At 37.4% G+C, this 26529-nt stretch overlaps 1 protein-coding gene across 3 annotated transcripts in view; it reads right to left on the reverse strand.

Moving 5' to 3' along the window:
• Atp2b1 (ATPase plasma membrane Ca2+ transporting 1) overlaps positions 1 to 26529 on the reverse strand; it is a 97532-nt gene that overhangs the window by 5746 nt on the left and 65257 nt on the right. The window contains exons 6-21 of one of the 3 annotated variants that reach the window (XM_021225979.2): positions 24963 to 25103; positions 22346 to 22384; positions 21438 to 21599; positions 19833 to 20047; positions 17419 to 17661; positions 15910 to 16151; positions 13057 to 13294; positions 9679 to 9858; positions 8979 to 9066; positions 8518 to 8624; positions 4922 to 5113; positions 4489 to 4702; positions 3926 to 4137; positions 2665 to 2772; positions 682 to 864; positions 223 to 309 (exon numbers count right to left, since the gene is read on the reverse strand). In XM_021225979.2, coding sequence (XP_021081638.1) covers positions 223 to 309; positions 682 to 864; positions 2665 to 2772; positions 3926 to 4137; positions 4489 to 4702; positions 4922 to 5113; positions 8518 to 8624; positions 8979 to 9066; positions 9679 to 9858; positions 13057 to 13294; positions 15910 to 16151; positions 17419 to 17661; positions 19833 to 20047; positions 21438 to 21599; positions 22346 to 22384; positions 24963 to 25103 — 2651 coding nt within the window. Of the gene's footprint in view, positions 1 to 157; positions 310 to 681; positions 865 to 2664; positions 2773 to 3925; positions 4138 to 4488; positions 4703 to 4921; positions 5114 to 8517; positions 8625 to 8978; positions 9067 to 9678; positions 9859 to 13056; positions 13295 to 15909; positions 16152 to 17418; positions 17662 to 19832; positions 20048 to 21437; positions 21600 to 22345; positions 22385 to 24962; positions 25104 to 26529 lie in introns of all 3 variants that reach the window. The other 2 variants (XM_021225981.2, XM_021225980.2) reach the window with 2 other exon arrangements.

Here is a 26529-nt window from a genome sequence, read left to right on the forward strand (position 1 = left end):
AACAATGGCAACACTTGAGGTCTCAATCCACTTTACGAAAAGAAAGCTTTATGAAAAGCCTGAACAATGAATTTAAACATTAAGGAGAAAATGAGAAACGTTAGGTGTGTGAAGTAGGAAATGTTAATTTCATGCACTTAGGAACACACACTCACACCCCACAGTAGTAGAAGCAGTAGAAGAGGAAAACACTACATGTGTAGGGGTAGAAATATTTGTTACATCATGATGCTGGCTGGCGATGGAGGGTTGTCGCCTTAGAGCCCCCTGAATGGAACTTCCACTCTGGAAAGCATTCACTACATCCATCTGCAAGGAATCAGAGATTGTGACAGCGTGCTCAGAGAGAGAGAACAAGAGAAAGGACCGTTCCATCTACCAACATTCAAAATGTAAAGAAAAAGGCACTTTATAGAGCAGATAAATAGGCAAGAGTAGCATTTTTGAGATGAAAGGGGAAAATAAAGGCTAGGAAAAAAGCTTAGGGCATATAAGAGACATTCTTTCATAATCAGCTAAAAGTTTCACTCAGTTCAGTCATCGGTAGTATTTTTCAAAAGAATACATTTTGTGGGCTGGGAGAGCTAGAAAGGCAGTTACAAAGCACAGGTGGTCTGGACCTCTCCCCAGATAAAAGTCATTGTTCCCATCAGCTTTCCTACCTCTCTACCAGACCCATACCTGTGTTTGGATTCTGTTCAGACCTCTAAACCACAAGATCTGGCCACGCCGCAACTCCCTTTCGGCATGATCAATCTCTTCAACATCCTCTGCTAACTCCTCCTCAGGTATTTCTTCCTTTTGTGTTCCATGACCAGCTTCTTTTAGGAATTTTAAACGGCTAGTTGGAATTGTTGAAATAAGCTATAACACAGGGGAAAGAACTTAAGGTATTATTACAAATTGCAGGAGTATCCACTAATTTTTACCAATGAAGTAATGAGACCTTGGTGATCAGTCTTTCTCAGAACAAAAGTTATTCAGTTATACAAAAGACTAGTTTACAAAACAAAATATTTTCTGAATAGAAGTTAGGGTGATGGCATTTCTCATATTTTAATTTAGACATGACATTCAATTGTACAATCATGTTTTACCGTGTCTTTTTCTTTTTGTTTTTTCGAGACAGTATTTCTCTGTAGCTTTGGAGGCTGTCCTGGAACTCACTCTGTAGACCAAGCTTTCCTCAAACTCCACAGAGATCCACCTGCCTCTGCCTCTGGAGTGCTGGGATTAAAGGCCTGTGCCACCAACACCTGGCTAGTTTTACCGTGTCTTTATGTATAAAATCTCCATTTGAACTCATATTAATTTACTTCAAACAACACGAAATGGCATGTGGTCTTACTGGATGCAAAACAAGTCTGTAATTCATTATTGCTATAAAAATTCATCAAGTAAACAATGTAAGAATTCAGAAAAATCTTTGTGGTTATACTGATACAGTTCAGTTAACTATTTTCATAAAACTTATCTAAATTTAATCAACACTGATCGATAATAGCAATACATAGCAACAGATGCCTCTAGAAACAAGAACACTATCAGAAACATCAACAGTACATATTAGCATTTCAGCATTAAAAGACAGTACCTATGAAATAGTTTACCAAGGGGAAACAAAGCCGCATTCAGACACAGAACAGCTTGAAGAACTACTTCTGCCATCTGAGCTCACAGAGGGAAAACAGGATCAAATTTGTGAAGCCACTTGCTCATGAAATGGCTAAGATTCCAGGTCTCCCAGGCACCAAAGTCAGGGCTTTTTTTTTTTTTTTTAAAGAATCACACACTTAAAATCAACAGACAAAAATCAATGTAACACTGCTGCTTCTGGTTGTGTGTACAGCACTGAGTTTTCTTCTTGAAATTAGGCAGAATTTTAGGTTGTTTGTTTGTGATCTGCCTATTAGAGAACACTGTGAAACGTGGACCAATTAGGGATCACCCAGAAAGAAAGTTTTAAGATAACAAAAACTACTTAGAACCTAGAAATACAACTAAGAAAAATATAAAACTTGAGTTTGGCTTGATCTGCAGAATGACAATGAATGAGCTCACACAAGTTATACGGTAACATGCTACTCTGTGCTCATGGACATGTCACTACTGATTCTCCAACAGCTGCTTTGATACTAGTAACAACAGCATGAAGGTGAACACTGTGTATGTCATTACCGCTCATCTTTAAAAGAAGCATGGCTCGCAACAGAATTAGTACATCTGGCATTTTCAATTATAGACAACTATTAAAACTACTCCAATACCTTAAAATCCTATTTTGTGGCTGTGTTTTTCAGATACTTGTGATTTTAACAAACCGCTTGTAAGACTAAAAATTTCTCCAAGGGAAAGATCCTAAAATCTATTGCAAAGTAATGAAGTATATTTATTCTGAAAATATAAAAGCAGGTGGGAAAGACACAGGCATTACCAGACACACATGTGCCAAGTTTGTAACTGCACCAACCTGCTCTAAAACCTAGAGATGAGCAACAGATCAATGAGCACAATGAACAGGAGCCACCTAGGGAAGGGAAACAAACCGCTTGTCATTCATAATTCCCCTTTGTGACTCGAGCGCTAACTAGAGTAAGTAACAAAAATGGCTGAAAGTTTTAAAACAATTACTTTAGGTTTTAACAAACACAGTGAGATTTTTACCTGGCCCCAGAGTAAGGTCCCCATTCCCAGGAATATTGACCACAGCCACTGTTCTATTGAAAGTTCTGAGCAGCTGAAAGGCTTCCCACCAAACTGCACAATTATTATCTGGAGGAATAATCAAGAGTACATTTGCTTAAATGACAAATAAAATAAAGTAAAATCCATATATTAAATTATGTTTACTAAAAATAAAAATCACATGACCAAAAGAATAACTGTCTGCTATTTCCTATATTATCTCAAATACCTACATTCTTTGATATGCTTTGGTGAATTTACACCTTTCATGAGAGGTAATGTATGTTTTGTGGGAGGTACCACATGTCATGGAAACATATGTGGACAGAATATGCCACCTTGCTTTCTCTTCTATACAGCAGTTACTCCTGGTTGACATTTAGATGTTAAACCAACTGTGAATGCTCTGTAATAGAAAAAAAGCAACCTGCTAGAGCTATGAAGTGTACGCTAGCTCTGCTCATCTGTTCAATAGAGAGAGTGAAGTCCACTGACATACATACACAAAGTTCACAATATGTGGCCTGTGATTCCTTCCTGATCCTTAATGTCCTACCATAGTTTACCTGGGAATAGTAAGTATGAAGCAACAAAATATTCACCTATGTCTAAGTCTAGCAATTCTCTCTGATAGAAGGTAAGTAACTGTGAAATACTGAAATTAAAAGAAAAGTAATTTTGGTACCGAACAGTCATTACAATTTTTATACTATAGAAAGCATCATAAATTTCATGCTTTTCATTTATTTGTTAATGTCATTGTTTTTTAATGTCAAGAATATTTGTCTAGATAGTCATCACTGGTTTGCTAGGAGCCTAGCATTATTCTAATGGTTATAACTATTAGAACTGATGTGGTAATCACGTTTGGATTTTCATAAATGAACGAAACTGTAAACCAAAAACCAAAACCAAAACCAACAACAACAACAACAAAAAACCCAGAAAACAAAACTGGGAAAGGGAAAATGTTCAGTGTTTCTAGTTTTTTAAATAAAAATAATTCTTTATAGTTGAAAGAAATAAAGCTATTTGCTGAGGCAGCTGTGGGACTGACTTCTGAAAAATCTAATGACGAGTTGCCATAGTTTTCAGAATATGCCTTAAATCAGTATTTAGTTGGACAGACATCACAAGTCAATATAGAGAAGCACCCTCCCAGCTGGAGTCATTTACAGAACAAAGTACTCATTTGTTGAGTATGTCTCATATAATCTAAACTTCTTTTCCAGTTACTCACCTGTACCACAAAGGTGCCTAAAACAATAGTGCAGAAGATGGCATTATTAAAGATTCCTTCAAACACATTTCTTTCACCGTGAATTTTCCGAGCATTGATTTCATTGAAAAGCTGCATCAGCACAAAGGTATTAAACACAATAGTGTAATGTTCCGAGGGTGGAGCATGCAGAGGGGCATTCCTTCCACTGTCGATATCAAAAAACTTCTCTCCTGAAACGAGAAGTCACCATTTTGTAATTATCATTGAAATAACATAATGTGCAACTCAGCCAAGCTTGGTCAGTCTTGGATGTGGAAGGGACCCTGGGATTATCTGGTACAGTTTTTGCTTTACACTTAAGAAAAGTGGAGACTGGATAAAAGCCAAGCCTCTTTATTTCCTCCACCCTCTTATCATTCTCCCCAAACCGAGTAGGCATCATAAAAAGCAAGGAAAATTTTAAGGTATGTGAAGTCAGGAACAGAATGGAGGCTTCTGAGAATCCTGCCATACAAAGGCATACTGGGTGATAGTAATGTGTAACACAGTTTAACTGAAACTTTCTTACAGTGAACTCTTACCAGCAAATAAGAGCGTAAAAACCACTACGAGTTGATAGAATGCATGGCCCAAAATATTCTTCATCATTGTACGTGAGATGAGAGGCTTATTTCTACCATAAGGCTTCCGAAGCAAGAGCGACTCGGTGGGTGGTTCTGTTGCCAGGGCCAGGGAAGCCAGTGTGTCCATGATGAGGTTTACCCACAGCATCTGTACCGCCTTAAGTGGTGAATCCTAGAAAAGACAGGCTTCCTAATAGACATTCACACGTGTTCAGGGAAGTAGCAACTTTCAGGAAGCCTTTAAGATTACAAAGACTCAAGGAACAAAACAGATTACATTTTATGTTAATTAGCCTACAATATAAAGCTTTATCTTATTTAAATACTTAAGGACTTTAAAAAGGTAGATCACAGAAATTTTGCTTTGAAATAAATATTAACAGTCACCTACTTGAGTAATACAAGCGCCCGTGAAAGCAACAATCACTGCTACTACATTAACAGTTAGCTGGAACTGAAGGAATTTTGAGATGCTGTCATAGACATTTCGTCCCCACATAACTGCTTTAACAATGCTTGTAAAGTTGTCATCTGTGAGAATAATATCAGATGCTTCTTTAGCCACATCAGTTCCAGCAATGCCCTGTTAAAAAAGTCTGTGAATTAGACTAAATGTTTAAAATATAACTTTACATATGCAAATGTGTACCATCATACTTAATAAAAATAATTACGTTTATGCGAAAAGAAGATAATACTGTAATTTTAAGATGTCACTGAGCAACACATTCAGGCTTAGGAGACACCATATATAAAGTATGAAGCATGAAAAGTAAAATGTAAATACTGCTGCAAATGAAAGGATGCCTTTTCCAAAGTCATGCAAAAAGTGTATTAAAAAATACTAACAGAAAAAGACTGGACATGGAGTTGGGAGGGAGGGAGGCATGTTGGAGGGACTGGAGCAGTAGGAGGGGTGAAATGGAGGAGGTGGATATGATTATTATACTTTGTACATATGTATGGATTCTCAAATTTAAGACATTATTTTAAAATTTTTGAAAATATTGAAAGTGATTAAATGTGAGGGAAAGGAATGTTTGCAGAAAAACCGCAGGACTGGAAGCAGATGATGAATGGCAAATAACTCAGGAGACTGAAGGCATCTGACACTTAAGTCATCATCAGTAGGGAAAGCAGAGACAACTTTTCCCCATTATAGAGTTCCTATAAGGCTCAGGCCTTGCAGTTTCAGGGGACACTTAGAAATGAGAGATGAAATGAGAGGTGCTCTCTTGAAGACCTGAAGACACTGAAGAAGCAACGAGAAGCCTCAGAATAGTAACACTGTCAGCAGTAGAATGGGTAGATTCATGGGCTGTGGGTTAGTAAATACAAGTTAATTGTACCTATAAACATAATTTTCATGTACTGATGCTGAACAAAAGATGGGCGCAATACTTGTGATTTTGGAGTTTAAAACAGGCAGAAGCAATGAGCTTCTGGAGTCACAGGTTGTATCTATTCCTTGTACTGCACAGGACAAGGTAACTAGATCTCAGCACTCTCTTGAATTCATACAACCGGGCAATCTGTCACTTCTACTCCATTGCCAGATTAAAGCAGACTAAGAGGTGGGGCAGAGGAGTCTCTAAGGTAAAACTGGTAAGATCACCAACTGTCTATGAGTCACCGCAGAGAGACTCTGGGAATGAATGTGTGCCAAGTATGTTAAAATTTAGGGAAAGGGCAGGGCAGTGGTGGTGCATGCCTTTAATCCCAGCACTAGGGAGGCAGAGGCAGGCCGATCTCTGTGAGTTCAAGGCTAGCCTGGTCTAAAGGGCACCAGGATAGGCTCCAAAGCTACACAGAGAAACCCTGTCTCGAAAAACAAAACAAAACAAAACAAAAACAAAAGAAAACAAAACAAAAGAAAACACAAAAATCAAGTGAACAACAAGAAAGATAATTGGCAGGAAACACAAAAGGAAAATTAATTGTAGGTCAAGTGGCTCAGGGTGGGATGGCACCGACAGTCACAATAAAGAGTGACCAGTAATCTAGTCAGAATGATGATACACTATTACTGGGAGAATGGCTGAGCATGAGTGTCAAGGAGCAAATGCGGTACTGTGCCTGGGCACCTGTGTCTGGGAAGTGTTGAGTACTACTCGTCTTTGGAGAAAAGTCAGGAGTCAACACTTTGTATGGTGACAAAGCACTGCAATCAAACGGTTCATATGTAAGGGTAAGAAAACAGCTAAAACAGTCATTTCCTTTTGGAGTCAAAAAATAAGGAGAAAGAAATAGCACATGGTTGGAACATTGGACACCAAACTTAAAAAAACGCTACACACAGTGTAGCTCAGCACCAGGAACTGAAACAGAGCTTTACTCAAGACATTCAATTCCATGCAACTATGACTTCAATTTTTAGTCCCTAGGTCATCATCTTATCAATTTCAGACAGTTTTTATAGGCTCTACACGCAAGTCTCTTCATGTCTTTGATCAAATCCTTACAAGGTTAGTTGGTATTCAAAGAAAATGGACACCTGTGTTTGGGAACTCTGAATCAGACAGACAACAGTTTTCAATGAGTTTCTCAGTGTGACTACATGTACACATCTATCTAAACTGGTTTCTCCTTTATTAGAATCCAAGTTTTAGCAAAAAATGATTACAAGACCAAGCCACCCAAGGATTTACTCCTCTTTACTTTTGAAGTAAATTTCATTTTTAAATTTAAAGTTGTGTAAAACCCACTACCAACATAGCCTGTGTAGTGCATTTTTTTTTTTTTGGTAAGTTTTGCTAACAATTACTTAAAACTCACTATATACGTCTTATGCCCATTTTGAGGGAAAAATCCTTTCTTATATGGAACTAGTTTTGTCATCCTGGTTTGCCATCAGGGTCACAGCAGTAGTAAGAATCTGTTAAATGCTGAGGTACAAGAAATTGGTGGTCCTAACAAATCCTTAAGCATCCCTCAGCCCACTTCTGGAACTCGTCAGAAGCTTTCAACATTTCATGTCAATACAGCAGTCTAGATATAGAGTAGGGGAGATATAGATAGGGTGTCTTTAGAATTTTTGCTTTTGCTTGAAGGGAAATTTACTCAAATATTTCCTCTCATCATCTCTCGTAATTAGATCCTACCATGAGTCTTCTTCATACCTGGAACCCTTAGTGTTGGGCTTTATTTCACAACTGAATGTGTCTGATATCTTAGGGATAAGGAGGCAAATTCAGCACCCTAAGAAAACTGACCTTTCTACAATGGCCACAGACAGTCACGCTAATAGCTCTTCAAAAGAGATTTTTGTAGTCAATGTAAAACTTTCTAGTCCAATGAAAAAAATAAAAACTGGGCTGTATATTAAGCAAAAATAGTTTTTCTGGTTAAGTTTAGGATTTGACAATAAGGGCTATAGACTATTACTTTCTAAAAATAAGACAAAGTAAATAAAACACTTTAGTTGAGGAACAAGCACCCCCCAAAACCCCTTGAATCTAGATTGAAAACCATGTAAGGCATCAAAACAGAAGGGCAATCTGTGGAGGGTAAAGGACTAGCAAGAGGGGAGGGTGGGTGAGAGAGGGCAATGACTGTGTGAATATGAGCAAAGCATGTCATAATGAAACACATTATTTTGTGCACACAGAAGACTGTATGCCTATATAAAATGATGACATTCAAGAATTCTTTTTATAAGCTGTTAGGTTACCATTGTTATAAGTTTGTTTAAGAAGGTGGTTGTAAGAGTCAGGTGAGTTGACCAATGTTTAGTATTTCTCAGGGTACAACAAAGCAAATGTTTATTGTTAACAGTTGTCCAAAGAAATAATTTTCTTGCTAGACTTCACAGCATCTCATAAAGCTAGCATATAAAATAATTAGATTTGTAAACTCACTTAAAGGCTTATCCTTTATCTCTTAAACTAATTTTGAGGAACATTGTTTAAAATCAGCAGTAATTTTGGCAACAAACAGACAACCCAGTTAGCAAACTGTATATAAATATTTGGGTAAGTAGGCTCTTACCATGGCAAATCCAACATCTGCTTTCTTTAGTGCAGGGCCATCATTTGTACCATCGCCAGTTACAGCTACAACTTGGCGTTGCTCTGAGACAGTGCTGTCAATTATACCTTAAAGAGAAGTAAATATTAGTGCTATAAAATCCTTTGAATGAATAACGTTATTCTGTAGAATATCCCAATTAGTCCCTTTCATAAACTCAAAGTTAATACATTTAAACAAACATAAAACTATAAACTGTTTAGCTATAGAGCAAAGATCAATATAAAGTAAGGTTATATATTAGGAGTTAGCAATCATTGAAGATGAACATAATTTTCCCATGATATCAGAAAGCAATATTTCTGCATTTTACTAGAAAAATTGCTATTTGTGACTCAATTTAATATTCAGGGTTTGTTTCAACTTAAGGAAGCAGAACACGTTCTGTGTTAAGAAACTGAGACAGTTACACAAGTACTCACCTTTAACCAGTGTGTGTTTGTCAGTGGGAGATGATCTTGCAAGTACTCGAAGCTTTGGCCAAATCTTGTCTATCCTTTCTTGCTCAATCTAAAAATTTTTTAGCAAAGTTAAGATATGCCAAAACTAGTCTTATAATTCAAAATTAGCCAGCTGCCATGTTTACCAGTGCTTCTTTAGCCATGGTCCAAGGGTAAAGAACTCCTTGGAACCTCTCAGAATTACAACTCTTGGGCAGGGGCTCAGGTCAAACAATAAATATTCTTGAGTGGGGAGGGAGCATCAATCTGTGTTTTAACAAGTTGTCTTACATAAGTTTGAAAACCACTACTCTCTATACCTAAACGTCAAATCTTGAAAAATTCCCCCACTACCTATGAAAACGCACTTCCTTAGCAGGAGCACTCTGAGGTCAGGGTCTCCTAACTTCCCCTCCATGTCAGCTATTCCTGCCCACCTGGTTACTCTTGATAGCACTGTATTTACAAAAGTAGCCTAGACATACATAACTCCTTTCATAAAGCAGTCTTGCAACACATAGCACTTTTAGAACCACTGTTCCTATCTCCTAGAATACGAAACTGTTTTCTTCTGAACAGCATTACTGATGTATAGTGCCTGACAAAGAATGTATATTCAATATGTATTGGCTGAAGAAATTACTGATACACTAAGCATGTCAATTTAAAACTTAATTCTTACCTCTCCCTTTTCATTTCGTATTCTTCGGTTAAAATCTTTACCTTCTAAGCAAAGGAAATCTTCCCCTGGGTGTAAAATACCACATTTGGTAGCAATAGCCCGAGCAGTATTAATATTATCACCAGTGACCATGCGCACAGTAATTCCAGCTCTCTGACATTTCTTTATTGCCTCTGGTACCTGGTTTATACAGAAAAAAAATTCACTAGGACAGAAAATTATTTCCAAAGAAAAACATCTCACTGAACAAATATGACCTCACAAACTCACAAATGACAACTTTCTCAAGATGTCCAAAATTTCCTTAGCCACTGCCAATAATGTCTGTCATTTTTCCTATTACTGTCAGTCATTTTCAGTTGCCATCCTTACTCTGTTTAAAGCCTCTCTTCCTCTGGAAACTAGCAGGCCATTCTTATGTGGTAGTTCTCAATGACTCACGTTCACTGCCCTGGGGACACCTGAGTGAAATGTTTAGTTACAGACAGCTTGCTTTTATTTTCACTTCTCCTAATCCAGTTATTCTCAAACCAAGTGTCAATGTCTGGTATCCTGCCTATCAGACATCTGCATTACAATTCATAAAAGTAGTAAAGTTACAATTATGAGGTAGCAACAAAAATAATTATATGGTTGGGGCAGTCACAACCATATTCAAGGTATGCGACTTTAGGCAAGTTGAGAGCCACTGTTCTAGTCCATCTTTTATCTGCTTGCAAACCGTTTATGGGCTAATGTCCTTAAAACCCACACCGTTCCTTCGGACTGAGAGCTGTATTCAAGGTTCAGTCTACAAAGTGGGCATCGCAATTTGGTATATACAGTATGCTTTCTATACTTTATTATCTATTAGAACCTGGGAGTCAACTCTAATTTCCTTTTCATTTCCTCCCTATGCTTCCATTAAGGACCAACATGCCATAACAGATTTTATCTCAAACTTCTCCCGAGTCAGCTCTATCCCTAGTATGTTGCTTCTTCTTTAAAACGTTTGATACACTGTGTGATAGAATTCTTTTTACCATAGCAACACATGTTAAAAATACACAATGACTCCTCAGCTGTCACACACAAAGCAGAGCTTTTGGTACTGGAGAGTAACAGATGGCCTCAGGAAAGTTTTACTAAAACTCTTCTCTACTACACAGACTGACATGGCAGTGTGTGAGTCTGCTACTGTAGTATGCTCAGGAAATTCTTTCCTGTTCGTCTAGCCAGAAGATCCACAGATCCTACTAGAGCAGAGGCTGCAAATCCAAATGCATAGGGCCATGCAGACAGCAGCAATGAGGAAAATACACTGAGAATGACATACCCAAGAAAAACACTTAATGAAAGTGTTACTCGTTTGGTTTGTTTTTACAGAAGGAGCCCAATGCCAACACAATTTATGATTTAGAAAGGAGAAACTCTTGTGTGTCATTTCTCAACCATCAACACTTCACATACACACACAGAGGAGGAAGTACTAAATTAGTCCTGTGAGCTGCCTGCCTATGATTATTCCAAGTCCAGCTTCAATGTAACCTCTGTGGAACGCCACTGAATTAGTTACCCACCTACATAAACTGGCCTTCATCTTATTATTAAATATCTTTATTATTGGCTACCCCATCATATTACAGATACTTGTTTATCCATGTCCTCTGCAAGTCTATCTGTTTCTCAAGGCAGATCTTTACTTATCTCTTAAATCACCAACGCAATTTCTTTCATTTACTTAAATATTTAAGTACCTCGTAAATAACCAGAGCTTAGTATTTATTGTGCTTCTGAATTAAATGTTTCTGGAGAAAAAGTTACCACAACACGCTTTTCAAGGGTGGTGCAAATAGCAGGGTATCTGATACTCTTAGGACACACAAATCATGAACAACTTAAATACACATCTAAGTTTAGAGGTTTATATTATTATTTTTTGACACTCTGCTAGCTCTTAGTTAGCTACATCACTGGAGGGAGGCCTTCTCTACTCCCTAATGTTTACATGGTGCCAGGTACTATAAGAGGTCCTAGTGATGCTTGGGTTATTAATTTTTTAATTAAGACCTGATTTATAAAATACTGGTCAGTTGCTTAAATATAATGTACCTCCTGATTATCTTAGACAAGCTCAAGAGACATTTTAGCTTAAACATCTAAGCAAATCTCTGACTAGAAACTTATCTAGGGTCATTTATACGGGGAAGACAGTACGGACAGACTGTGGTTGGTTTAAAACTTTGCAGTATCATTTAGGAAGGGCAGAGTGGATGTTGGTTAACACAAGTTGGGTGTTTAAGGGGAATGGCGAGATGTAGGCCAGTCAATATTTAATTATATTGAACTAAGTAGTTTTTTTGGGTTTCTTTTGTTTGCTTGTTTTATGTTTTAAAAGTTCTAGGTAGATGAATGTAGCCACAAACAGCAGACAAGTGACTCCCCGGCACCACAGGATGCAGGATGGGAAAGACTGTGGGATGGGTAGTAGCGACTGTGGAGCTTCTGTTTCAGTGATGAAACTGTGTTATGATTGATTGCCACACATCTCAGTATTTTCAATTGTCAAATCAGAGTAATTAATATTATAACCACCAGGTAAGCACTAAATGAAGCTATATGTGAACTGCTCAGAAAAAAAAAACCAATAAAAAAAGACACTACTACTTTAGATTAGGTTGACACCCCCTTGGTCTTCAACTATACAACATGCTCTGTATAATTGGCAATGGACTAACATCAAATACTGTAGTCACTCTCACCCAAGACACTGATTTCTTTGAAGCTGGGGACCAGATTTCTAAACTTTCTGTCTCTAGTATATAGAACAGTACCTGGAATACACCTCAAAACCAAAAGCCAGCAAGCAAATAAAACTTTCAATTAATTTAAAAGACAAAGTCTAGCATTCTTTGCTATCAGATATGGCAGATGTTTAAATTTCAGTAAAATTTAAAACGTGGTTTTTCAGTTGTACTAGTCACACCTCAAGACCATGATACACACAGTCAGTGGCTTCTGTATTGAGAGAAACTCAGATGCTTCTGTCTTCAATGAAAGCTCTACTGGATAGTCCTGGGCTGTAGAATGAAACTTAACCACTTAATGACATTCATTATTAAGTTAAACGTCAACTGAAAAATGTACACAGTTAAGGTACTGTGCTAGGTTATGGTGCTATAACTACAGAGGATATCAGGGAAGCTGCCTCCCTAAATAGTAGCATGGGGAATATATGCTAGCTTATTATTGCTACATTGTTACTATTTCATTCATTTTTGGTTCACAGAAGGTAAAAATCATGAACATCAGGAGTTGTACTGGAAGACTGGTTATGGTTAATGCCTAGATACAGTATAGCACAAAATTCTACACATGTAGAACAGGACATTTAACCACCTCAGGCCTCACAGGATCTTCAATCCCCACAACAGCAATGCAAGTAAGGCCAGTGACGACATCATTCTCGTTATCCCACTCTGGTTCTGGTTCTCCTGCTGGAAAATCTCTGAATGCCAGACATATGGTTCTCAGGCCTTCTGATGCCATTGGCTCAATCACAGTTTTCACAATATCATCACGGTCCCTGGGTCTGAATACTTTTGCCTCACCATTAGCACTCAAGATTTTGAAACACCTAAAGGAAACAATGAATCCAAATATCAATAATTAGCAAAAGTAAGAGTTGATGCCACTTAACTGCAACAGCAAGGGAGACCATGGGATCTGACATCTGGAAATGAAGGAATCTTACACAGTACATTTTATAGACTTGTTTACTCGATTAAACAGTTCTCACCTGTATGGCTCCTATTTATGGTTCTTAATAATCATCTACACAGGTAGTATCCAGATTTTCTCTTTTTTTTGGAAATGCTATTTTTAAAACAATTCACAAATATTCCCGAGTGGTCACACAAAATATTTAAATAAATAGGATAAGTTCAAATCAACCCCTTACCTTTAAGGTTATTTCATCACCTATAGTGTTTTAACCACAAAAGGGGGGGGAAAAAGAATCTTTTTGTTAAAATAGGCATCATACTGGAGAAAGATTACACCAAAATAGCTTCATTTTTAATGAAACTAACCCTAAGATTCCCCCTGGCACAAAGTGAAGTCACATCTTTTATACTCCTCTATTGGTGAAGGCCTTCTGCATGATTCCACGGAGAAGGTGAAATCCACACCTTCTGCTTTGACTGTATTCTAAAGCTTTTCATCAGTGCTGATGTGTCCTACCAGACGGTTTAACCTTGTGCACAAGACTGTGTGCTGCCCGCTCACTGCCTGTGCAGTTGGCATCAACATTACCCCAACTGTTTTTGGAACTCTAACATTTCACCTGAACCCTTGCTTCTTCACCCCAAGTTCTATCACCTCCTAAGCCCCACATTTCTTTTCTCTCAGTGGCACTTATTTATGTGTTCATTCCTTCGTATTCCATGCTACTTCCTTCCCATGGCTCTCAGCTCCCAGCCAGAGCTACTGTGTGACAACAACAGACATGTCATCAGTCCTTGGCACCAGCCACTTCTTTTACCCTGGCCTCGGATCAGTTCCTGACTCAAGAACTACTTCTAGTCTCAGCCTCTTTTGCTTCTGTCTTTTAAATGAGGTTTCACCATGTAGTCCAGGCTGATGTCTAAGTTCTAATCCCCATGACTTTCAAATGCTAGGACATGCATTTATACACATGCAACACCATGTGTAGCTTTTAGTCACATAGCATACATAGATGAAAATGCTTTAATGGTAGGTATTACCTGGTTTATTCACTCTTCCTGCTCAGTCTAATTAATACTCAAGTCTTTAAGCAGAATATAAACATCACTGTGAATTACTGTACACTTAAACACCTACCAACCTCTACAGGAGAAATTTATAGGTTTTGCTTTACTTCGCTGCTGGTCACCATCTCGTTTTTCTAGCAGAGAATGAAAAGGAGAAAAAATTCTGACTCAGATTTCAAAGCTAATTTGCCTGACTGACTTCGATTAAAAAAAAAATCTTTCCTTTGCCATTTATCCGATACTAAGCAAGCCAGGGAGATATAACAGGTTTCCAACCTGTCACACTGAAATCATGTAACTAGGTGTGCTGTGGATAAGAGAAAGCTGTTTGTAGCGTAGGTTTCACAAAACCTCACTTCTTGCTTAACTACAGTCTGACTGCATCCTGTCACCTTGAAGTCCCCAATTCATACCAAACCCATTTTAAATACCATTTTTCGTCTGAAACCTTGCATCTGGATGGGTGCCAGCCCACTGAGGCCAGGTTAGACCCCAGAAATGCAGAACCAGGAATGGTGGCAAATGCCTAGACTTGGGAGGTGGGAGCAGAGGGGTACAGCTTAAGATACATGAGAGTTTTTCTCAAAGTAAAACAGTAAAGTAACTTGTATCAATTTATCAAAAGCTGCTTTTAAAGATTTACTTAGTCTCTTAAGGCTATAAAGACTATACTATGTAAAGTATTCATTAATGTTAAGTTATAAACCATATACAAGCAAATCAAACATTTAAAATGTTTTAAAGGCAACTCCAATTTTCCAAAGTTGCTCTTATGTTTTTTGATAGTTTTCTATTTCTCTATTAGAATACAGAAATCAAAATTATTTTAATAGCTGTAGTTTAATAACATATATAGCAGGAAATTATATGTCTCTGCCTGGAATGTTAACTTTAAAACTACGGAACTAAAAAACAACAGTAAGAAACAAAGATTCTATATAAAATAAGAGGTTATACTTAAGAGACAGTGCAGCAGCAGAAATATATGCCTTTAATCCCAGCACACAGGAGGCAGAAACAGGAGGATCTCTGAGTTCAAGAGATCTACAGAGCTAGTTCCAGGACAGCCAGGGCTACACAGAGAAACCTTATCTCAAAACAAATAAATAACAAACAAGTAAATACCAAGTCAAACAAAAAACAAATGGGGATTTTTCAAGATCATATAAAAACAATAGAATCAACATCTATAAAACAACAACAACAACAAAACCAACCTAAACACCAAAGTTTACCTTATTTAAATTACCACACTAAATGTAATAGGCTTATTTTCCCTAGAGCAAAATGTTGAGAAATTAGAAGTTAGAGTATGAGAGGCAGAACACAGCAGGCCACTCTCTGGATACCAGAAAGTAAGCTACAAAGTTCTGTGATGCTATCAAATGCATGATGTTCACAGAGGAAGGTAACCACCATGCAGAGGTGTTCCACATCCAGCAGCCAGCTTTACACTTACTTTTTCAGAATTATCTCAGATGCACCCTTGCTGAAGATCCGGAAACTTCCGTCTGAGTTTTTCAGGACTGTACTCATGGACTTCCTAACAGAATTGAAGGTATAGACTTTGTATAATGCTTCTTCTGGTATTTCATTTCTAACATCTTGATAATCTCGTTTTAAATCCAAGAGAAATCCCAACAAGGCACATTCTGTTTTATTACCCACATGACGAGGTAATCCACCCTCTTTCTCTGGTGGCTATAAAAGAACAAAGGATTAGAAGCTAGCATTATCTTGCTTCCCAATTAAAAATTTAACTTAAAATTTAAAACAGAATATAGCTTCTGAAACAAAATGACATAGAAAATGTCTTCTAATGTGAGAATTTCAAAAAAGGGCTTACGTAAGGTAGAAAGGAATTTGGGAAAGGGTAACATGGATTCTATCTCTGCCCAGCTAGTTGCTAGAAAAGTGAAATTCTGTCAAGCTTTCCAACTACTATGGTGGTGGTTTCAGTGACTAAAAACAGGAATACATATAACCTTATAATTAACATGACATAAGATGCATCTGTCTTACACTTAATTCCTCATACACAGCAGGACTTAATTTTAATTCCTTTTCTCTTCCCATTTTCAATGAATATTTATATATTAGTAATTAAAAATAAGGTCTTATTTATAATTATAGAAAGTAAAAACTCAGACATTTTGCTAATAAATGGCAAGACTAGGTCTAGAACCAGAATCTAACTTTCTCATCTCATCACCTACCCATGTTTTCACTAAGCAACTTACAATATAGTTTTTGCCCAAAAATTTAATAAATCACTAGACAAAAGTCAAGCATACGTGTTATGCTTTCTATTTAATAAAATTTTAAAGCCTACAAAGTTGAGAATACCTCAATAAAGTTCTCACAGAATCTGTGATTAATTTATGAGCCTTTAAAAGTTCTAAAGACAACTTTACAAGTAGGAGCTACTGAGAAAGAAAACAGCTCAACAAGCACATAGAAAGTATGCTATTGGCAGCAGCTTCAAGAGTTTCTTGAAACTGACATTGCTGTTCTACCATGAGACAGTCAGTCAGATCTTTTACAAAAGGAACATAGTAACAATAATTTAGTAATATGAACATGTGGGCTGGGAGAAGAATGGTGGTAGAACACTCACTTAACAGACACAAAACCCTTTGCTCTATACCTACACTCCAAATAATAATAAAATTGAGAATGGAGCCTGGTGTTCTGACTGCATTATATATATTTATATCACACACACACACACCTGTGGGCTAGAAGATGGCTTAGGTGTTATGGCACTTGTACAAACCCAGCAACCTGAGTTTGATTTCTGGACCACACGTAAACTTAGGAGAGATCACTTCCATAAAGTTATCCTCTGACCCCTACAGTGCTCCATTGTATTTGTACCCACACAAATATCATGCACACAAACAGTAAAATACATATTATAGTAGTCATAAACAACAATCCTCATGCATATAAATTAAAGAAACCTTACCAATATCTTTGATGTATAAGCACAATTCACAGAAATTCCTGTTACTAGATAGGACAAAATATTTGGTGGAATAGCTTCTGGTTCAGGAACCTTTTTATAATGCTTTTCATTTATGTAAGCTTGAACAACTGTCATTCTGTTCATTGTCAGGGTTCCCGTTTTGTCTGAACAAATAGCTGTAGCATTCCCCATGGTTTCACAAGCATCCAGGTGCCTCACTAAGTTATTATCCTTCATCATTTTCTATAATGACAAAAAACAACACAACAAAGCCATCAATCTAAAACAGTTAAACTACACAGAAAGACAATCATCTCTTTAATTACAATGATAAAATCAATTAATACAAACACAGCCTAAAAAGTATCAGCTTAACACTGGAAGGATTTTTGAATATTTGACCTATTCAAATAAGCCAAAGAGAGTACTACTAACATTTAATGGTTTCAACCATGTTACTGATGCACTACATAATCAAAAGATCTCCGCATCTATATTTAGGTGCTACATGCCTATGAATTGCTTAGTGAAATGTCTTACTATCACAACAATCTACTGTAGGTATAGTGGTAATTATGGTAATGCAAGGTAAAGGATTAAGTCTCATTAAGTACAAAATTTCCAACAAAAACATAGCTTTAGTCAGATGAAACAAGAAATTTGTGGTGATGGTTGTTTCTTCTCCCTTCCCAGGCTGAGTTAACATTCAGAGACATGACTGAGTCATTTGCATCCAAACCAAACGCTAGAAAATTTCATTCTTAGGATCAAAGTGTAAGCCATAGCTTTTATTTGTAACCAAAAAGGATGCTTTCAAAGGTGCCAAGACTTTTCACAATAGTTAAAAAAGACAGTTAAAAGTCACACACACACACACACGCACACACACTTTCATGAATTTATTTCCAAAATCCCCCATAATTAAAATCACAGAAGAATATTAAAGTTTTTGAATAAACAGTAAAGAGAAATGTATACTTCCAAAATTACTTATGGTCTGAATATTAGCAACTAAAAGAATAAAATCTGCAGTAAGAAAAGTTTTGATTTTAGGCAACACTGACAAGGTATGTGTGGAAAGACCATACCACAGTGAAAGAACGCGAGAGCATATGACTTTAGGCAAAATGAGCTCGCTCTTCTTCTTATTAGACCTTCCTGATCATGACTATGTAAAATAAACTAATGACAATTTTGGTAAAATGGGTGATTGGTTTGTCGAAAATCAGTAATTATTCTATTTAAAGTACCACAAAAGTACAAATAGATGGCTAAACTGTGTTCTGTAAACACCTTATCATATTACAAATTTTAAATTCTAAAAACTGTTAAATGACTGAAAAGAAAGTAGAGAGCGGTGGCCGGCAAGGAGGCTCAGTGGATGAGGGCTGCTTGCCACCGAGCCTCATGACCTGAGTTGGATCTCCGGGTCCCACATAGAAGAAGGAAAGAATCTGTACTCCTGCCAGTTGTCCCCTGACTTCTACATGCACACCATGTAACACACAAATGTGCAGACATAATAAGTTAAAACAAATTAAACACTAAGAGATATTCTTATGACTGACCATTTGTAAAACATTTGGAATACTGAAACAAACATGTAAGCACAGAAGCTGATTGGTTAGATTTCTCCCCATGAGAAATGTTATTAACCAACTAACTTCGAGAATTACAAGAGCAGCATTCTTCTGTTAAGTGTAACCTGCAAAACAATTACCTGCAAAAAGAAAAGCCCTCCGCGTGTTGGTGGCGCACGCCTTTAATCCCAGCACTTGGGAGGCAGGCAGATCTCTGTAAGTTCGAGACCAAGCCTGGTCTACCTAGTGAGTTCCAGGACAGGCTCCGAAACAATACAGAGAAACCCTGTCTCAAAAAAACCAAAAAAAAAAAAAAAAAAAAAAAAAGCCCTGGATGGAATGCTTAGAAACCAGCAGGGTAAGCTGGAGCAGAGGAGAGTGAGGCAGATGAGCCCGGACAAGGGCTGGAGAGCAGGACTCTGCGATTCACAAGGGAGCCAGGGGGTTTTACACATGCATACATCTGAACTGTTTGTGGAAATATAGCCCTGTCCACAAGTGGGAAGACTACACTGTAGCAACACAAAAGTAGAAACAGGCAGCCTCAGGCACTGGCCCAAGTAAAATGTCCCTGTTCTTGTGCCATATTCTAAACTGCACATACCCTGGCCTTAATTTTACAGATGGGAGAGGGAGTGGTAAGACCTCATAAGGCAGGCTGCTGCTCTTCTGAAAGTGAGAAGGTGTCTGTGCACAGAAATAGTGGAATCACTGCCTGCATTTTTAAGGACGTGAAAACCATTCACTCTCCAGACCAGAAAAGGATGCCCTGGTGTACATTTTCTATAGCAGTCAGGGTTGTAAACCACACGTGTACTACCTACTCCCACGAACCTTGACTGAGTAAGCCAGTGAGATTGTGACTGCCAGTGGAAGACCTTCGGGTACTGCAACCACTAGAACGGTAACTCCAATAATGAAGAACTTCACGAAGTACTGTATGTAGATTGGTGTGCACTCAGCAAGCCACGGTCTCTTCTGAACCCAGAAGGTATCGATCACAAAATATAACACTAGGATGATAACTGTGATAGCAGACATCAGTAGACCTTTAAAGACAGAAAAGGAGCAATTGTTTAAACATGGTAGACACTACCCTTTGCCAATTATGTATTAGCACTGTAAGGCTATTTTATAACCCATTAAGTTACATCTATTTTAATTTTTCTAAGCAGCTGTTATCTCCAGTTTACACTTCACTCATCACATCTGACCCCTGTCAGATTTAAGTGTTGCTTCCAGGTATAACCCTAACTCCAGAGAACTGAGAGGGGAGCTTTCGTGATTCTTTGATAACTGTGTCTTGTCTTCGAAGGCTCAGACAAAGTAAAAGGCAAATACAAGCAAATACCACCAACAGATCAGTGTAGGCTGGTGCTTGCAATGTTCAACATTCTGAAAGACACTGGGAAGACTGGTCAACTTAAGAGTCTCAAAATTAAATTAACTGCATGCTTGAAAATATACAAAAAAAGTATACTACCTGGATCATTCCCTATTTTTTGTCTATCTTCACTGATACATTAACTCAGAAATATAAACTTTAACTACATGCTACAAAACATTTACCCTTCTATGATACGTTTTATTTAGCCTCTTAAAAATGAGTATTAAAAGATAAAGCAAGTATAAATATCTGGGTCTAATACCCTACCTAGTAGCCACTAAACACTCCTCTTAGCATTTCAACCCTAACCTTTCAAACAGTATAAGCCAATGCTATGTTTTAGTGATTAATATACGTATGTATTTGTTATTAGGAGTAAGCTAATTGAGTATAGAATACAGGCTGCTTCACCTATTATTCTAACAGACATCTAATGATGCTGGCTACATGACTCTCATAATGCATGCTGTTTACATACAGTGATCTGTCAAAAGGGGAAATGCCACCTTACCCACAGGCTCTCCTTATTTTCCCCCCTGAAGAGCAGTCCTAGTTTCACAGGCACTTTGTCTAGTGAAGACAGCATTTTGTTATCTTAGCTTCACAACTGCCCATGTTTTCAGGGGAACAAAATTATTATTTTTACAAAAACATTTTTTTATGGATAGCCAATAAAGGGTTGAGTAAAAATGTGTGCTAAGAAACTATCAGTTTAATCATTTTTACCAAGTAACTTCCCTGACAGTTTTTTTTTTCATTACTGCCCCTAAAAATTTAGAGACCATCATAAGAGCTTGTAAATTAAGGAAATTCAGGCTGTAATTTTTACTTGACCACTGATTATCTCACTGACAGGAATAAAGGCCTGTGTGCTGCAATCATATTATAAGTGTCTATGGTAATTCAAAAGGCCCCATACAAAGTAAAAACATATTCTTCTAACATCCTTTACAACTGCTAAATAACAATTTTCAGCCCTCACTGTGTCAAAAGACAGTATTAAAGTATAGATGGATTTAAAAACCAATACCCCACTTTCTTCTGTGTCATACCTGCTTTGCCAATCTGAACAGCCAGTTTTGTAAGTTTCCCTTGTAAAACGGACTTTTCTTTTTTTGGTAAATTTGCTTTCTTTTTATCTTTTTCATCACCATCTCCTCCTTCTTCACTCTTTAAAGGCTGCATTTCCATGGCTGCACCATCCTGGGCTTTTGCTAGGTTCAGAGAAAACGTAATTTTGAGGCATTTTAAAGGCATGATTAACATTTTGAAACTTTTTGTGAAAAAAAAATCAGTTTGTTATAGGAAAAAGGCTGAACTATAAACATTCAGCTCTGTGTGTGTGTGTGTGTGTGTGTGTGTGTGTTAGGGGTAGCTACACAGAGGGAATAAAATAACAGTGGTGTGAGAATGTCTGTGATACTGTTCCAGATTTAAGAATGTCATGTTCGGTGATAGGAATGAGGCATACAAAGTCCTTAAGTTAAGAACTAAGAATACATTTCTTTTCCTATGATTAGGGATTAGGTTATATACAAAGACTACAGAACCTTCTCATGTAATTTACGATCAAATATAGAACATCACATGTGATTCTATATATAAAAATATGCATATGTTTATAGACTCTTAAATGTAACTGACACTCTTCAGGTTCTTGGGCATTTTTGCTATCAATTATATAATTACATTTTCTACTGACTATATAATAATGTTTCAGGTGTGTTGGAACACTTGAAACACTTCTGTGGAAAGCTACCTAAGCACAGTAGCACAAATCACAATTAACACTGCAGAGACAGCATGACTACAGCACTGGCAAGAGAGGGCAATCCAAGTTAACATTGTCGATGTTCCCTGTCATGTGTACCCTAATTTTGGATAAATATAGTACACAGCAGATCTATTTTTGGAGATAATAAAAACAAGCTAACTGTACTTTTTCTCTTCCTCAATTTACCTTTGTTGCGATTCTCAATAGCTCCATCTTGTTTCTTATCTGTAGGAACAAAATGGGAATTAAAGCTTTCCAAAAGAAATGAATACGGCCATGCTAAATTATGCAGAGGTAGTTCACATTTCTATAAGAGAATTGTTACACAATGGTGTATAGGCATACAAATAGAAAATACCAGCTTGTTGACTTGCGTCAATCACTTCCTGCATCTTACTATGGGGAGAATACTCCAAAATAATTTAGAGCATGCACACTGTATTACTGCATAAGGCATTATTCTTTTATAAGTTATAATAAGCCCGAATATGGTACAAGAGATTGACAAGCTAAATACAGACCTAACCATGAGAAAGCAGAAAAGGAGAGGATAGAGGGAGGGAGATGCTATAAAAAGAAAACAGGCATACAGGAGAGCTTTAGTGGGAATGAGAATGAAAAAGAGGACGTGAAAGCAAGGGAGGCAGCTAGTAACGGGAGAGTACTAACAAGCCAGGATGACTACCAGTAAAAGCAACCCCTAAATTAGCTTAGATCCATAGAACACAGAGAGATCACACATCGGAAGCAATAATCAAGGAGGGGACAGGCCCACTGTTTGGAACAAGCAAACTAGCATATTTCCTTGCACCTACTATCAAGAAGAGCATCTTCAAACTGGGAAACCTGGAATGAACATGTCAGGAAAGAACAGAACCTTGGGAGAGATGAGGCGATAGTAAGAGAATACCTAGCTACTTTCAGTAAGCTCAGGTTTGGAGACCAGAAAACCACATTCGAGGCTGGCAAGCAAATGGACAGAGCATGGAGTGAGATTAGTCCAGGTTGTGTTTGATTAGATGACAAAGTAGTCAAGAGAATAGAAAGGCTGGAGGGAAGGAAGTGAATAGTAACAAAAGATAAACAATAATTTTGATATTAATTCCTAGGGCTATTCCAGGCTGGACTAATAAAATTAGTTGGTAAGACCTTGGGGGACAGTGTTTTTTAGAAAGGTTACTGTAGATCAGTAAGAGCAGTCATTAGCACACTTCTTGTTTTCATAGGGTTCAATGATGTTCGACTCCAGTGTATCAGGACAAAAAAGAGCAAAGGGAGTTTGATCAGACACTTGCTACCAGATCAAGTTACACTCTCTCCATGACGTTTGCTTTTCTAACAGTTAGGATGAAGGTAAATGAAGAGTGTGCAAAGCATTCAGGAACAGAACCACTGCTACCAGGTTTCAAGAAGCCTATGGTGGCTCATCAAGGGCTGCCTGGGGTACTGATGTAGGAAAACCTACAATGTGGGGCTAGCCACGCTCAACTTCAGTCACAACCTTTTACCTGCCCCCACCCCCCAATCACTGGTGTTATGAAATGAACACAGAGACTGAGTATGCCAGTAAGTTCTCTAACACTAAGCTACACTCTCAACCTAAAGAAATTTTCAAATACATTTTGCTTGCAATAAGAACTTCCTATGAAAAGATAATGCAAGAAGAACAAACAACCCACGAAGCTATTAGAAACTCTGATGCAAGTCAGGTCATGGCTCATGCCTGTAATACCAGCAATTTCAAGCAGGACAACTAACTACCTCAAGTTCAAGCCAACCTGAATTCAAGACTAGCCCAAGGCAGAATGTGAGCCCCTCCCTGTTTTAAAAATAGTCCACATAAACATGTACCTCTACTGTGTGGCTGACTCTGGGTTCCATACCCAGCCTCTAAACCACAACAACAAACTTCCAAAAAAACAACAGATTAAAAACAATGATAGAGTAAGTATGGCAAGCCAAAACTTTAGCCAGGCATTTATTTTAGAAGATCTTAAAAGACTCATGTGAGAAAGCAAGAAAAAAAAATAATAAAGGCCTACATCCTAAAGAAAATTAAATAAATCCAAATGGTTACAAGACAGTGAACTGCTGCCAAGACAAAGGGGAAGGAGTCCTGAAAGGTTCCTCTGAGTGAGATGGAGGGTGCAGAAGACACCAGGAAACAGTGCAGGAGGGCATTCTAAAGTGGCATACCCTGAACTTACATTCTGAGAGGTCCCCCTCTAAGATCTCTGTAGATAAACTGTATGCTATCACAGTCTGCTGATAGGTCTTATGGAGGGATAGAAGAAATAGTCCAAATGAAAGATCTTGACACTGAGTGATGGGGTCAATATGTCAAGACAAGCACGAAGTGTCAAGCTGCAGCCCTGGTCAGTGTTCACACATTCCACCGTGTGGAGACGAGAATGTAAGTAAGACGGAAATGTGAATATTAAAATCCAAGTGAGAGCAAGATGCAACTGGCTGAAAAGGAAAACTAGCATCGAGGGAGGAAAAAAAAAAAAAAACAATCAGGAAGAGAGTTGATTTAATGAGTGCAGAAGAAACGGAATGTAGTCAAACTTTCAAACTGAAGTGCTGAGCATATGTTGACTCTCTCCTTCCTGTGGTAGAGGGAGCTGATGTACTAATGAAAATCCTTAAAGGACCATTACAAGAAATCCCCTCGCCTTTCACATTTTACAGACACTTTTATATCACAGTCTCGTGAAAGAAATCTATTTCTGTACCAGTTTTTAAGATTTCCAGTCGCTGTTATTTCCAAATACCAATTCTTACAGCAAACTGCTAGACCTACTTTTCTTTTCTTTTTTCTTCTCATCTTTCTTTTCTTCTTCTTCACCTCCAGCTCCAAGTAAGGTAAAAATAATTCCAGTTTGAGAATTCACACCTACGGCTGTAACTACCATTCTTCCAGAACCTTCCATTACATGAGTACCTATAACAACAGAGAACTTTGTAAAAATTTTAATTGGTTTCCCTACAATTTCAAATTTCAGTAGTACTGTTTTTTAAATAAACTCAGTATTTAATAAAGTAAACTAACGTATTGAATCTTAAACTCTTGTGCTTAAAGATTAAGCAGTCTGCAGTTACCCCGAGTTCAAGCTTTTATCACCAAGTGACAATACAGAGTATAGTACCCATATTTCATAAAATGTAATGCAATATATATATTTCTCAAAAAGGCTATAAATGAAAAATTAGCATATTGCTTAGAATATGTGGGTATTGAATGAAGTCAGTATTAGCTATAACATAAGCATGTAGGGCATGATGGGTAGCATTTAAAAAATGTATCATTCAAACAGAAATATACTTCTTGCCAGAAAACTTACACAAGACAAACATGTTCCCATATTCAACTCCACAACCTCTAACACAGGCTTTCAACTGAGCTGACCAAGGTTACTGTCACGTTCCCTAACTAGTTTCTCTGCCTCCCTAGTTTATCTCCGTGTTTTAATATTCCTACACTGTGATCTAACATCCCTCTTAGAGTTCAGTAATTTCTGATTCTACACACTGTTTTCTGGATCAAGCCCAGTGCCTTCAGTTAAGACCAATCAACTTTTTCAATTTTGCTGTCCAAATCTCTAACATAAAATTCCAATCCAGACAGCACAGAATTCAGATTGTGCTTCACAACAATCTTGCAAGTTGACAAACATTATTATTATTTTCTAGAAATTTGCCTAAAGTTGTACAGTTATCACAAACAAGGCAAAGATTCAATTTAGCTCTGTCAAAGACAACAGGTACTTCTAGCAACCAATTTCCTTAATGTTCTCCAGTTTTACCACCATCTTATTTGCCAAGTCAGTGCTCACGGGATATTTGGTAAATAAAACTATAAAGTTCAAGCACTTAACTCCAGTCACTAGAATGCACATTTGGCTACAAATTACTGGGTAACTTATCCAATGTGAACTTTGATTTTTTTTGCTTAGAAAAAACAAAAAACAAATCAGAAAACCTTATATTCTTAGTGTTTTACTAATTACTGCATTTTTGTCAGTGAAAATAAAAGATAAACACATGAAATTCAGAAGGATAATATTTATTAAGTATGTATAAAAGACAATTTCTTTGAACAATCCTGGCTTTCTTCTGATTTCAGTTTTCATGCTGTTTTTCCTTAGTCCAAATCTGTTCCTATGTTAACAGTGAATATGCTCAGGAAAAGTAAACAGTTTTTGCTCAGGTCCTATAAGCGAACACTGCTTTTAAAAATCTAAATTTAAGAAGCCAAGAACAGCAGTGAGAGATGGCATCATGAGAGTAAATTTAAAAATAAATGCATGTCATGGTTTTTTGGTACATTTTTGGAACAGGGAAATAAATGCAGAGAAACTTTCCCACCC

Source organism: Mesocricetus auratus, unplaced genomic scaffold, assembly GCF_017639785.1.
Source record: "Mesocricetus auratus isolate SY011 unplaced genomic scaffold, BCM_Maur_2.0 Super-Scaffold_100011, whole genome shotgun sequence".
In the NCBI taxonomy this organism is placed as follows: domain Eukaryota; kingdom Metazoa; phylum Chordata; class Mammalia; order Rodentia; family Cricetidae; genus Mesocricetus; species Mesocricetus auratus.